Source organism: Bos indicus x Bos taurus, chromosome X (genome assembly GCF_003369695.1).
Source record: "Bos indicus x Bos taurus breed Angus x Brahman F1 hybrid chromosome X, Bos_hybrid_MaternalHap_v2.0, whole genome shotgun sequence".
Classification (NCBI taxonomy): Eukaryota; Metazoa; Chordata; class Mammalia; order Artiodactyla; family Bovidae; genus Bos; species Bos indicus x Bos taurus.
In genome coordinates this window covers 94,702,252-94,716,124 of record NC_040105.1, presented here as the reverse complement: position 1 = coordinate 94,716,124, position 13,873 = coordinate 94,702,252, and the positions used below count along the sequence as shown (strand labels likewise).

Here is a 13,873-nt window from a genome sequence, read left to right as displayed (position 1 = left end):
AATGGAATCACCAGGTCCCTAAAACAACAGAGTGGAAAGCTAGCAAAATGAGGTGGCATCCATTTCTAGGATCTCTGGCAAATATGTTGTGTCCAACTCTTTGTGACCTCATGGACTGTAGCCCACCAGACTCCTCTGTCCATGGAATTTTCCAGGCAAACATACTGGAATGGGTTGCCAGTGCCTTCTCCAGGGGATCTTCTTGACCCAAGGATTGAACCTGTGTCTCTGCATTGCATGCAGATTCTTTATAGTCTGAGCCACTAGGAAAGACCATAAGCCCAAAGCTGATACTTTTAACACAGTGACTTTTAACTGTGGTTGTACACTGCAGTCACATGGAGAATTTAGAAAATGTGGGTGCCTTTAATTATTTTGAGTATAGCTTGGTGCTGGTGATATTCTCAATCTCCCCAAGTACCTCTACTGTGTAAACAAGGTTGAGAGCTACAACCCATACAGTGGGGTATTACACAGCAATGAAAAAGGAAAGACCATAACTGGATTTCAGAAACATTATGCTGAATTTAAAAAGCCAGATGGAAAGGTATACAGTATGTATGATTCCATTTACAAGAAATTCTACTTCTAGGATTTTTGGCAAGCAAAACTACTATATAGAAACTGTGAGCAGATAAAGGTTTATATGGAGCTGGGAGATGAAAAGATTAACTGGGAACAATTTGGAGTGTAGTATATGCTTTATATCTTGATTGTGGTGGTATTTAGCTTTAATCCTTGACTTTTACATATTATAAGTAATTTGAGATCAGGAGAAGTTTCGTGAATTGTCCAAAGTGATGTAGTTTAAGAATCAGAGAGAAGACAGGTGGATCTAATTATCAATAATTGTTTCTCTTATGTTAGGTAACGAGTCAATAGTAATAGTGCTTCCCCTCAAGAACCTGGTAAAACTCTGACCTAACTTTTTTATACAAGTAAAGCATGGACATGAAAGTATAACTATTGTGTATTCCAAACACCTGCATTCCAAACCTCTCCTCTTCCTCATCCTGCTTCTCCTCGATTTCTCCCATGATAGTGCCATCTCTCAGATAATGCTTCCCTGAGGGCTCAGCAGATAAAGAAACTGCCTGCAATGCAGGAGACACAGGTTTGATCTCTGGGTCAGGAAGATCCACTGGAGGAGGAAGTGGCATCCGTTTCAGTATTCTTACCTGAGAAATCCCATGGACAGAGGAGCCTGGTGGGCTGCTAGGTCATAAAGAGTCAGACAGGACTGAGGGACTGAGTATGCGTCTGAACTGACAGAAGAGTTTCCTTTTGGGGTGTGTGGGATTGAACCCTTAGGCCAGGTTGGCATTTTGCTTGCCTGTTAGCCTAAGACATTGTACATGGTGAGTAGGCCACTGATGTGTGTTCAAACTTGTATTTTTGTTCCACTTTTCAGAATACAGAGGTGGTGATAGTTCACCTGAAGGAAGAAATGAAGGTTGGAGTTCTTTCCAAGATGATTTTGACAAGAGGAGCCCTCGTTATGAAGATAATGAATATGAGACTCAGCCTTCACACCACTCTGATGATGATGGAAGTATGGTGATGAGGAATGTCCATGAGGGCCCCAAAGAAAGACAGTAAGTGACCAGGCAGCAGGGTTTGCACACAGCAGCCCCTGGGACAGTCCAGCTCTCCCTGTGGACTTCTTTTCCTTCTCTCACTGTAAAACTGAAGTATGCTAGAAGTGGAATAATGGTTGTGCAACCCTAATTGAGTTTTCCCTGGTGATCAGTGGTAAAGAATCCACCTGCCAATGCAGGAGATGAGGGTAAAATCACTGGGTCAGGAAGATCCCCTGGAGAAGGAAATGACAACCCACTCCGTTATTCTTCCCTGGGAAATCCCATGAACAGAGGAGCCTGGTGGGCTGCAGTCCATGGGGTTGCAAAGAGTGAGACACAACTTAGTGACTAAACAATGATCCAAACTGTAGTGCTGGTGTCAAAGAGACGAGTGTGTACAGAAGACTCTCTTAGCACTTATGGCCACTCACTCTTCTTCTCTCCATGTCAGCTTTCCCTATTCCTTCCGAGGCAACGGGAGGAGAGTGAGATGGCGCAGAGAAGGCAATATCTGTGTTACTGTGTGGGGAAATGGAAAACCTGTGATGAGAAAAATGAGGGAGAACACACAAGATGGTGCCCAAGGGAGCTGGTTTAAGGTCACAGTGAGTATCCTGAAAAAAGTATGGAATGCGAAGGAGAGAAAAATCAGGAGGAGTTATGTTGTTCTCATGTTGAGATGCTAGTTTATTCTGCTGGGGACAGTTTGTAATCTGACCATTTTATTGCTTAGTTAACAGTCTTGTTCATCTAAGGAAAAATTCAGAGAAGCAATATAAAGGGAACAGACCGACTGTAAGGAGAACATTGGAGACTATCTCAAGGCAAAGACATAAACTACTGATTAGGATATGGAGCAGCTCTGCACTAGAGGTCTCAGTTTGGCTAGCTGAGTGTGGGACATGGGGGGCCGAGTCTCTGGAGACCTTGTCTGAGGGGCAAGCAGTATCTGCACTAGGTAGGATCTCCTGGAACTTTATTAAAGAAAGATCATCTCTAACACCTTGATTAATTGGCAGAGAGCTTTGACTGGAGAGGAGTATTTTGGAAATCCATATTATGCACAAACATAAGAAATCATACCAGTGGTCCCTTCTTTAGATGCCCTTTCAAGCTCAGTAGAAGACTGGAAAAGAATAGGAAAAGGTTTGTTCTCCAGGCTAAATTCCCTGTCATCTGTCCTCTGTCCTAACCCCTCTTTTCATCCTTAGATTCCTCATGGGAAAAAGTATGACAAGATGTGGCTAATGAACTCAATCCAGAGCCTTTGCAGTGTCTGCTTTACTCCAGTGGATGTAAGAGAGGATGCTGAAGCCAGATGAGTGGGCACAGGGAAGGGGGAGAGATCTGGTATAGCAGGGTCTGTTGGCCTCTGATACTATTGCTGTTGCATTTAATCCCTATAGTTCCACTATGTGAAAAATGGGGCTCGATTCTTCGTGCAGAAAGCTAGCACTGCCTCCGCCTTGATGGATGTAAGCTACAAGATCTATGATGAAGAGAACCAAAAGGTGTGTGTCCAGATCATTGCCTATAATGCATCCTGGGACAGGAGGACAGGCCTGGGGCTAGTCGTCTTCTTGAACTAGAGTTGCTGCTTACCCCACCTCTTCTTCCTGCAGATACCTATCTTTGTCAACCCCTCTGCTGTTCCCTACTCTGTGCGTAATAAGTTGAGACCAGAAAAAATGGAGAAGTTAAAGGTAATGCCAACTCAAGGCATCCTGTATGCCAACACTCACCTCTGTCTCTTCTTCCCCCAGCCCCCCATCCCTCTCACCCCCGATTTCCCTGCCACCACCACAGTCTCAGAGTGGCTCTCTCCCTCTCTCTGTCTCTGCAGCTGGCCTTTAACAAACGATTTGATGTCTCCCAGCAATCTCTTGACCTCCAGAAGCTCCGCTTTGACCCAGGTATGGCTGACAGTAGTAATTTGAGGGTGGGTGTGGGCAGAGGGGGTCTTCCTAGAGGGAGTCTTGGGGATGGTAATGTGGTGAGGGGCTGATTATGGGCCTGGACCCCACTTGGTGTTCTGATTCCCTCCCCTCTCCTTCCTGAAGACTTGATGGGCCATGATATTGAGATAATTCTGAATCGAAGAAACTGTATGGCTGCTGCCCTGCAGATCATCAAGAAGAACTTCCCTGAGGTGAGGCTGAAGGCCCAGCTCTGATATTATGGTAGGGGGTGGAAGAGATGGGGTGGAGGACAGATTTGTCTCCAAGATCCAGAATAGTAACCTTCACTCTAACTCTTCTTCACCCAAAGCTATTGTCCTTGAACCTGAGCTGCAACAAACTGTACCACCTGGACGGCCTGTCTGACATTGTGCACATGGTCCCCACAATCAAGATACTGAACCTCTCCAACAATGAGGTAAGAAGAGGGAGTCAGATCAAAGTTGGGATGAGAGTAGGGGGGTTGGTTGTGGTCATCAGAGTGATGACAGGAGGCAGATGAGGGCACCTGAGGGGTGAGTGGGGTGGAGGCTGGGCTGCAGGGGCCTGGTTGTTTCTCTTGCCCTGGGATTCCTTTTCCAATTTCTTCTCCATATTTCTCAGCTGAACTCTATGTGGGAGTTGAACAAGATGAAGGGGCTGAAGCTTGAAGAGCTGTGGCTGCGAGGGAACCCACTGTGTAACAGATTTCCAGACCAGTCCACCTACTTAAGGTTTGTGTGAGACCATCCTGTCACCCTTCTTGGTGACCTTTACCCATGGGGGCCTAAACTATTACTGACAGTACCTCTTTGCCAAAGGTGGCAGCCATGATCTTCTGGGAGGATCATAGGCTCTGCCTTCTCTTTTCTGTGTTCCTTCAGTTCAGTTCAGTTCAGTTCAGTTCAGTCACTCAGTTGTGTCCGACTCTTTGCAACCCCATGGACTGCAGCACGCCAGGCCTCCCTGTCCATCACCAACTCCCAGAGTTTACTCAAACTCATGTCCATTGAGTCGCTGATGCCATCCAACCTCTGTCATCCCCTTCTGATGCCTCATCCTCTGTCATCCCCTTCTCCTCTCGCCTTCACTCTTTCCCAGCATCAGGGTCTTTTCAAATGAGTCAGCTCTTCGCATCAGGTGATCAAAGTATTGGAGTTTCAGTTTCAGCATCAGTCCTTCCAGTGAATATTCAGGACTCATCTCCTTTAGGATGGACTGGTTGGATCTCCTTGCAGTCCAAGAGACTCTCAAGAGTCTTCTCCAACATCACAGTTCAAAAGCATCAATTCTTCGGTGCTCAGCTTTCTTTATAGTCCAACTCTCACATCCACACATGACTATTGGAAAAACCATAGCCTTGACTAGATGGACCTTTGTTAGCAAAGTAATGTCTCTGCTTTTTAATATGCTGTCAAGGTTGGTCATAACTTTTCTTTCAAGGAGTAAGCATCTTTTTATTTCATGGCTGCAGTCACCATCTGCAGTGATTTTGGAGCCCCCCCCAAATAAAGTCTGCCCCTGTTTCCACTGTTTCCCCATCTATTTGCCATGAAGTGATGGGACCGGATGCCATGATCTTAGTTTTCTGAATGTTGAGCTTTAAGCCAATTTTTTCACTCTACTCTTTCACTTCCATCAAGAGGCTCTTTAGTTCTCCTTCACTTTCTGCCATAAGGGTGGTGTCATCTGCATATCTGAGGTTATTGTGTCCCTTACCCGTGAGGAATTTCCTTCCTCTGACCTGCTTACCTCTTCAGGTCTCAGAAATCTGCTTCTGGTTCTCTGCCCCTAGCATTCTCCACCAGGGCCTCCCAAGAGCATGGTTCAGGAATCAGGGCTCCTCTCCCTCACCGAGACCAGGAGTGACCAGACTTGACCCTACTGCTGGGCCTTGGACTGAGAAGGGTCCTCCAAGTCCGGGCCTCATGCTGAGATGGGCCTTCCTTCTCCATGCTGAGATGGGGCTTCCTTCCTCCATTCAGAGAGGGTCCTTCTCCCTCTACCTCCAAAAGTGTTCCCCTCCTCTTCCATGTTTACACAGGGGCTTTCCTGCCCAGTGCTGGGGGCTGAGGTCCTGGGTGGCTGCTGTCATGACATCCATTCCCTTAGCCCAAAGCCAGGGGCTGGATCCTTCTTAGGAAAAAGCAGGGTTCCTTGAGTCAAGGGGCCAGAAGTTGGCCACTGCCAGTGTGCAGAGAGCTTCCTGCGGCAGGACAGGAAGGCAGGGGGCAGAGGAGTTAGAGGAGACTGCAGGACAGGCCTCTCGGGGGACACCGCCTCTCCCTCCCTGCACACGTCACATCATCCTGCCTGTCCTCCAGAGGAACCCCTGGTAGCCTGAGACACGTGTGATTCCTCAGAGAAAGATCCAACTCAGACAGGTGCAGAGGCCATCAGGACAGAAAGTGGTGATCATGAGGGCGGGCCAAAGACCCTCAGCTCCACACTGAACCGGGACCTGGCCCTTTAAGATCTACCCCCATGGCTACTCTGTTTCCCATGCCCAGGTCTGACCGAGCTCACACAGGTGTCAAAGCTTCAAGAAGCATCTAGTGGCTGGCCCCCAGCCCAACATGTGCATAGTTTCCATTCCTACCTGGGGTGCCTGGGGTGTTCCAGGGCAGGGGAAGGAGAGGGCTGCAGCAGGGGCACTACTTCCTCTTCCTTCTGTCTTCTCCCCTGAGCCCCACCATGGTAGAGTTTCCTTCCCTTCCCTTCCCTTTGCTTTCTCTCTCTCCCTTGTCTCTGAGCCCCTATGTCTCCCTTGTTTCTCCCCTCCTCCCTCCACTCTCCTTCTGTCTTCATCCTTCCTGAGCCCCACCTCACTCACCTCCCTGCCACAGCCTCCTGGGCCATCCCTAAGGTGTGACCTGACTTGGCAGAGTGCTGGATGCCCAGTGAGGTAGCAAAGCCCCAGGCTCCCATCCTCCCATTCCCTCTTCTCTCCACAGCCTTCACTGGGCCCTAGAGGAAGGAAGGCAGGGAGGAGAGGAAGGCCTGCAGACTGGATTTGAAGTGCTCGTCCTTGAGGCACAGGAGAAGGGAGTCAGGACAGTCTAGGTGGGAGCTACCCAGGGGAAAGGAGCGGGAGAATGAGAGGAGGAAGGAATATTAAACTTAAGGTACTCAGAGAGATGAGGAGATGGTGCCTTTCAGTCAGATGAGAGATACTCAGTGTTCAACAGGGAAGTCAACCCAAAACCCTCAAAATCAGAAGTTGAGGTGGGTACAAGGGGCTGCTGAATGGGCAAGAACACCCCAATCTGTGTTTATCATGTTAATGTTTTAATTCAAATTAGACATTACAACCTTGAACTATCAATCATCTCTTCTCTGTTTTTGGTTTTGGACAGTGCCGTCATAGAATGTTTCCCAAAGTTACTGCGCCTGGTAAGTTCTTATGTAAATCATTGTATCTTACTAACATTTCAGACCTCCTACACTCAAGCCCTTTGGGTCTTGCCTAGATTATGTGTTGGCATCAGACCCTTGACCACTTTAGGGGATATGGAGTCTTGAAAATGACATGGATATGCTCACTGGAAAAATATCCATAAACACATACACAGACACATAAAAGTTGCATATAATACTAGAGACCTCTAAGACATCATGATGAAGACACCCACTGTAAGCTTGCCTATGGACTTTCTAGGACCCTTTTACAACTTACCTCCTATCCTCTGTGTCCTGGGATCATCCTTTTCCCTGATCATCCGGGGTCACCCCTCTGGTCTCCACTCCTGACTTCCTCTTCCATTCTACAGGATGGCCAGGAGTTACCCTCAACAGTTGTCACTGACAGTCACCCTCCCTGTGCAACAAAGCCCAGCAAGGTGAGGAAGAGGATCAGAGAATATTTGGGGCTATTGCAGGTATGGGTTTATCCACTACATAGTCTCAAATGCCTTTTGATTCCAGGAAAACAATGAAGAACCTGACGCACTGAAGAATATGATCCTTCAATTCCTGAAGCAGTAAGTTCACTTAGACTTGGCACCATGAGGAATAGAAAGGGCTGAGTCTGGGTCAGGCCACCAAACCGCAGGTCTCCTTTGGGGTTTGGATCACTGACAGCCTGTCCTCGTTGCTGTTCCACAGATATTACTTGATCTATGACTCTGGAAACCGATATGGCCTTCTCAGTGCTTACCACCACAAGGCCTGCTTCTCCTTGACCATTCCATTCCACTCTGAGGATCCAGGCCTGTGAGTATCACTGCCCAGACTCCTCCCTCAGGCTGTGTGGTTCCCCATCAGACACAGGCCAGCTCTTGCTAACATCCCTGCTGGCTGGACCACCACCCATTGTTCCTCTGTCTCCTAGAAGCAGCTTATGTGCGTACTTCAAGGACAGCAGGAATATGAAGAAGGTCAAGGACCCCAGTGAGTGTGTGGTGGGAAGGCTGGGCAGGAAGAGTGGTGAGGGAGCCAATCATAGGGTCCAGGGCGTGGCAGCCCTGACTTTTGCTTTCTTCCCCTCCCATACAGACCTGCGTGTCCAGCAGTTGAAGCACACAAATAGTGACATTGTGCGTGCCCTCTGTATGTTGCCCAAAACTCAGCATGACCTCAGCTCCTTCCTGGTGGACATGTGGTTCCAGACAGTGAGCGTTTGTTTCTTCCCTTGGTGGGGCGGCAGTGACGGGGTGGGGAGCCTGTAGGGGGATGGTCAGGCAGGAAGCCACAGGTGGGGAAGAGGTTGAGGGGGTGACATTACCTGGGCTCTTCCTTTTCAGGGTACGATGCTCTGTTTCTCTGTCAACGGGATGTTCAAGGAAGGTAAGTGTGTGTAGCCCTCTTTGCCCAGATGCCCCACTGTTTCCTCCTCTGGCTAGGCTCCCAGCTCAAGGGCCCTTCCAGCTTCTCTCCCCTCCCCTCGACTCCCCTCCCCTCCCCTTTCATTATGTCCCCTCCCCTGGACTCCCCTCCCCTTCACTGCCCTTCCCTTCCCCTCCCTTCCCTTCCCCTTCTTTCCTTCCCTTCCCCTCCCTTCCCCTCTGTGTCTTCCAGCCCTCAGTCTTCCCATAGACAACCCAGATCTGAACTGCGTCCATGTCTGCCTTCCTGCCCTGGGCATTATGGACATAGGCTGTGGAGTTTGGTGGTTCCCATCTCAGATCTTTACACTGAGAACTTGTGCCATTACTTAACCCCACAGTTTCCTCATTTGCAAAATGGGGTCATAATGTCCACCTCTTGGGCAGCTATGAAAAATGCATCCCATGAACTTGTGTAGTGGTTGTCATGGGGACACGTACACCAGGAGCAGACAGCTCCTACAGTTGCCCTCCCCATTCCTGACACCGTGGCTCCCCAAACGAATAGCTGTCCCCTCAGCATGACTGGGGTCCACCATGGGAGCCTGTAAACATGTAGGGCTCTAAGAGGTATTGTTTGTTGTTTGTTGTTGAAGTGGAAGGAGGGTCTCAGGAGTGTGTGCGTGCCTTCACCCGGACCTTCATCATTACCCCTACCAGCTCTTCAAGGTGAGAGCCGTGTTGTGGGCAGAATGACCCATCCAGCATGGTTTCAGGGTCCTGGACATGTGGTGGGGCAGACCTTACGTTTACTCAGTATTGTGGAAAGCCAGCAGGGAGCTCCAAGGAACAATCTAGCCTAGTGGTTAGGAAGAGCATGGACTCTGGAATTGGCACATGGGTTCTCTCCCTGACCCAACACTCTCTGTGTGACCTTGGTCAAGTCACATGACCTCTCCATGACTCAGTGTCTTCTGAAAATGGGGATCAGACTGTACACTCCTGTACTGTAGTGTACTGGGCTGCTGTTCAGGGTAAACGTGAAGTTGTCTGTGGGTTGGGGATCAACCTATCCATTGAGTGAAGCTGGTAGACAATCTCTCTGAAGGTGGGCTCTGTGTGAGGGGCAGAAGAACCAGTCAGGGAGCCTGGGGACAGACACAGGAGGGGGATGGAAGGAATCTGGTTGCTGAGTGGCAGTGGCAGCAGTCAGGATTGGGGGTGCTGGTTGTCCATCCATCACTTGTCTAAATGTGTATTTTTCCTCCAGTCTTTGTATAGTGAATGATGAGCTATTTGTGATGGAAGCCAGGCCTAAAAACACCCAGAGTGCAGTCTCCATCCCAGTGCCCACACCGTCCACCAGCTCCGTGGCCACTTTGTCCGAGGAACAGCAGCAAATGGTACAAGCCTTCTCCACTCAGTCTGGGATGAACTGTCAGTGGTCTCAGAAGTGAGTATTATGTGTGCATGAAGATAAGGGGGAGCTGGGAGAATGATGGAATTAATAATGGCAACACACAGGAAATTTGGAAAAATAAGTATTTGGATATTTTGCTTGCAAAAAAGTAAGCTCGTGAAAAAGATAAACAAATTTTATGATTATATATGTAAAGCATTCTAAAAACAGTACATGCTCATATGACATGATATTTTATATGGAAAATGCTAAGAAATTCACTAAGAAACTCTAAAAATACATAAATAAGTTCAGTAAAATTTCAAGATATAAGGTCAGTGTACAAAAATCATTTATATTTCTATACACTTAAAATGAAAAAATCCTAAATTGAAATTAAGAAAACAATTTGATTTATAGTAGTATCAGAAAGAATAAATATTTAGAGCAAAATGTAACTAAAGAAGTAAAAAAACTGTACCTTAAAATCTTCAAAACATTGTTGGAGTAAATTAAAGAAAATCTAAAAACAAACACAGAAGGATATTCTGTGTTCATGTTGAAAGATTTAATATTATTAAGATTGTAGTGCTATTCAAAGTGATCTACAGAGTCTATACCATAGCAAAAAATCCCTGTTGGCTCCTTTCCAGAAATTGATTAAATGATCCTCAATTTTCACATGGAAGTGCATGGACTCAGAATAGTCAGAACAATATTGAAAGTGAATAATGTTGAGGACTCACAAGTCCTGGACCTCACAATTTCTAAACTTACTACAAAGATACTATAATCAAGGCTGCATGGCACTGACATTTGATAGATCAGTGCAATAGAATTGAGAGTTCTGATGTAAACCCTGACATTTGTAGCTTATTAATTTTTAGTGGGTGCCAAATTAATTAATGGAGGAAAAACAAATAATCTTTTTGACAGATGGTGCTGGGACACATGAGTATTCACATACCAAAAAAAAAAAAAAAAAGAATTGTGTCCCCTATCACAGACCATATACAAATATTGATTCAAAATGGATCAAAGACCTAATATAAAATCTACAAGTGTAAAAACTCTTGCTGACTTTCACTTAGTATGATAACCTCTAGGTCCATCCATGTTGCTGCAAATGGTACTATTTCATTCTTTTTTATGACTGAGTAATATTCCATTGTATATATGTACCATATCTTCTTTACCCATTTCTCTGACAATGGACATTTATGTTGCTTCCATAGCTTATCTAATGTGAATAGTGCTGCTATGTACATTGGGGTGTGTGTATCTCTTTGAATTATGGTTTTCCCTGGATATGCCCAGGAATAGGATTGCTGAATCATATGATAGTTCTATATTTAGTTTTCTAAGGCACCTTCTTGAAAAGTGAAAGTGAAAGTCACTCAGTCATGTCCAATTCTTTGCGACCCCATGGACTATACGGTCCATGGAATTCTCTAGGCCAGAATACTGGAGTGAGTAGCCTTTCCCTTCTCCAGGGGATCTTCCCAACCCAGGGATCAAACCTAGGTCTCCTGCATTACAGGCAGATTCTTTACCAGCTGAGCCACAAGTGAAGGCTGTACTGTTGTCCATATTGGTTGTACCAATTTACATTTCCACCAACAGTGTAGGAGGGTTCCCTTTTCTCCACACCCTCTCTAGCATTTATTGTTCATAGATTTTTTTAATGCTAGCCATTCTGGCTGGTGTGAGGTGATACCTCATTGTCATTCTGATTTGCATTTCTCTAATAATTAGTGATGTTGAGCATCTTTTCATGTGTTTTTTGGCTTTCTCTATATAATCTTTGGGGAAATGTCTATTTAGATCCTCTTCCCATTTTTTGGTTGGGTAAGTAAAGTAAGTCAGACAGAGAAAGACAAATATCATATGATATCACTTACATGTGAAATTAATAAAAACGATACAAATGAACTTATTTACAAAACAGAAATAGACACAGATCTTGAAATAAATTTATGGTTACCAAAGGGAAAGTGTGGGGAGAAGTGATAAATTAGGAGATTGGGATTAATATCTACACACTGCTATATATAAAATATATAACTAATAAAGACCTACTGTATAGCACAGGGAACTATACTCAATGTTCTGTAATAACCTATGTGGGAAAATAATCTGAAAAAATATATATATATAAACTCACTTTGTTATATACCTGAAACTAACATAACATTGTAAGTCAATTATACTCCAATAAAAATTTTTAAAAGCACTTAGAAGAAAACATAGGTGTATATCTTCATGACCTTGAATCAGGCACTGGTTTCTTATATGTGACACCAAAAACACAAGCAGCCAAAGAGACAAATAAATTGCACTTCATCAAAAATAAAAACTTTTGTGCATCAAAGGACACAATCATGAAAGTGAACATACCACCCACAAAATGGGAGAAAATATTTGCAAATCTCATATCTGATAAGCTCCACTGTCTAGAATATTGTAGGATTTTACAAGTCAACAATCAAAACATAAATACCAATTTAAAAATGGAGAAAGGATTTGAATAGATATTTCTCTAAATATGGTATACAAATGACCGACAAGCCCATGAAAACATGCTCAACATCATTAATCATTAGGAAAATACAAATCAAAACAACCACTCACATCACATCCACTAAGATGGCTTTAATCAATGAAACAAAAGATAAGCATAGGGGAAGGTGTGGAGAAGTTAGAATGCTCATATATTAGAGGTACATGGAACACTCACTTCGGGAAAACATTTGGAAGTTCCTCAAAATATTAAAATGGAGTTACCATATCACCCGGTAATCCCACTCCTAAGTATCTACTAGGAAAAATGAAAGCATATGTTCACTCTAAAACTTATTCAGGAATAGCATTATTCATAATAGCCAAAATATGGAAACAACTGATGAATGGATGAATAAAACTGGTACATCCATAGAGTAGAATATTATTCAGTCATAAAAAAGAATACAGTTCTGATATATGTCATGACATGGATGAACCTTGAAAACATGATGCTAAGTGAAAGAAGCCAGTCACAAGAAGTCAGATATTGTAGGAAATGTCCATAATTGTCAAATCCACAGGGACCAAAAGATATTAGTGGTTGCCAGGGGAAGGGGAGGAATAGAGGGGGATCATTAATGGTTAAGGAGTTTCTTTTTGAGGTGTTAAAATGATTCTGGAATTAGATAGATGTTATAGGTGCACAATCTTTTGACTAATAAAAAGCACTGATTTTTATGTGTGATTGTATGATGTGTGATTATATCTCAATAAAAGACAGTTGGAAACTAGTACTTTATAATTTTTCATTTGTCATTTTCTTGAATATCTTGATCAGTATATATTGAATTCCCTGTTCTTTTGCACAACTCTATTTTTCTGTTTTAAACTCCAGTGGGCATGAATGCTAGTGACAGATGATTTGGTTTTCACTGGTCTTTCTTCATCATTACACATAGTGTTCACACTGGTCCATGTGTCCCAGCAAGAAAGTGGCATGGATTTAGTGGTGGCATTGCAATGTCAACGTGTCTGTATTGTGGTACTAATGGAGAGCACCTGTTCTTCTCCCACCACAGGTGCCTTCAGGACAATGACTGGAACTACACCAGAGCTGGTCAAGTCTTCTGTATGTTCAAGGTGAGGTCTGGGAATCAAGTAGATTAAAGATAAACATTCCTGAGCCTTTGGGGAGGCCAAGAAAGTGGAGGCGGATGGCCTGGGAATGGAACTTGGGGACTGGCTTTTTAACACCCCAACTCCTTCCCTCCAGACTGAGGGCAAGATCCCAGAAGAAGCCTTCAAAGAAATCCCCTAAAAGGATCCCTTGGATGTCGTCTTTGGCTTCATCCACATCGTCTTTTTCTCTCTAGCCTCAGGCCACGCCAGTGACTGGGGTTGGAGACTGACCAAGAAGTCAGTTACATTATATGCCAGTTAACATATCCTGAGAGTCAGTTGTTCTGCATATTTCTCTCACTCATTGTTGTTGTGTTTGTTTTCATAATAAAGAGTGATGATGAATGTTATATGTTATGTGTCCTGCATTGCTCTTCCCTGCCCCAATCATGAGCCAGTGGGTCCAGGCCTGAAAAGTCCTGCCCTCCTCCCTGACTCACATTCCCCTTGGTAGTCCCTGGCAGATACATCAAGCTTGATGTCAATAAATTATGATGAGAGGAGACATGATAT

At 44.9% G+C, this 13,873-nt stretch overlaps 1 protein-coding gene across 1 annotated transcript; it reads left to right on the top strand.

Annotated features, from left to right (window-relative positions):
- The first annotated feature begins 2,119 nt into the window (after nucleotides 1-2,119).
- LOC113888114 (nuclear RNA export factor 2-like) lies at nucleotides 2,120-13,499 on the top strand. The gene is made up of 19 exons (XM_027535433.1): nucleotides 2,120-2,185; nucleotides 2,792-2,875; nucleotides 2,987-3,091; nucleotides 3,203-3,283; nucleotides 3,424-3,493; nucleotides 3,641-3,729; nucleotides 3,849-3,956; nucleotides 4,142-4,251; nucleotides 6,874-6,910; nucleotides 7,288-7,356; nucleotides 7,442-7,497; nucleotides 7,622-7,729; nucleotides 7,848-7,906; nucleotides 8,012-8,127; nucleotides 8,260-8,302; nucleotides 8,937-9,009; nucleotides 9,551-9,733; nucleotides 13,261-13,321; nucleotides 13,455-13,499. The coding sequence occupies exons 1-19, from the start codon at nucleotides 2,126-2,128 to the stop codon at nucleotides 13,497-13,499; spliced, it is 1,557 nt and encodes a 518-aa protein (XP_027391234.1). The 5' UTR covers nucleotides 2,120-2,125.
- The last annotated feature ends 374 nt before the right edge of the window (nucleotides 13,500-13,873 follow it).

What these genes read in the sequence shown, in the direction of transcription:
- LOC113888114 (XM_027535433.1), top strand. Translation starts at nt 2,126, where the DNA reads ATGAGAAAAATGAGGGAGAACACACAAGATGGTGCCCAAGGGAGCTGG. An exon ending in TCTGCTTTACTCCAGTGGAT is followed by an intron (nt 2,876 to 2,986) that starts GTAAGAGAGGAT and finishes TAATCCCTATAG; the next exon opens with TTCCACTATGTGAAAAATGG. An exon ending in TCCCAAAGTTACTGCGCCTG is followed by an intron (nt 6,911 to 7,287) that starts GTAAGTTCTTAT and finishes TCCATTCTACAG; the next exon opens with GATGGCCAGGAGTTACCCTC.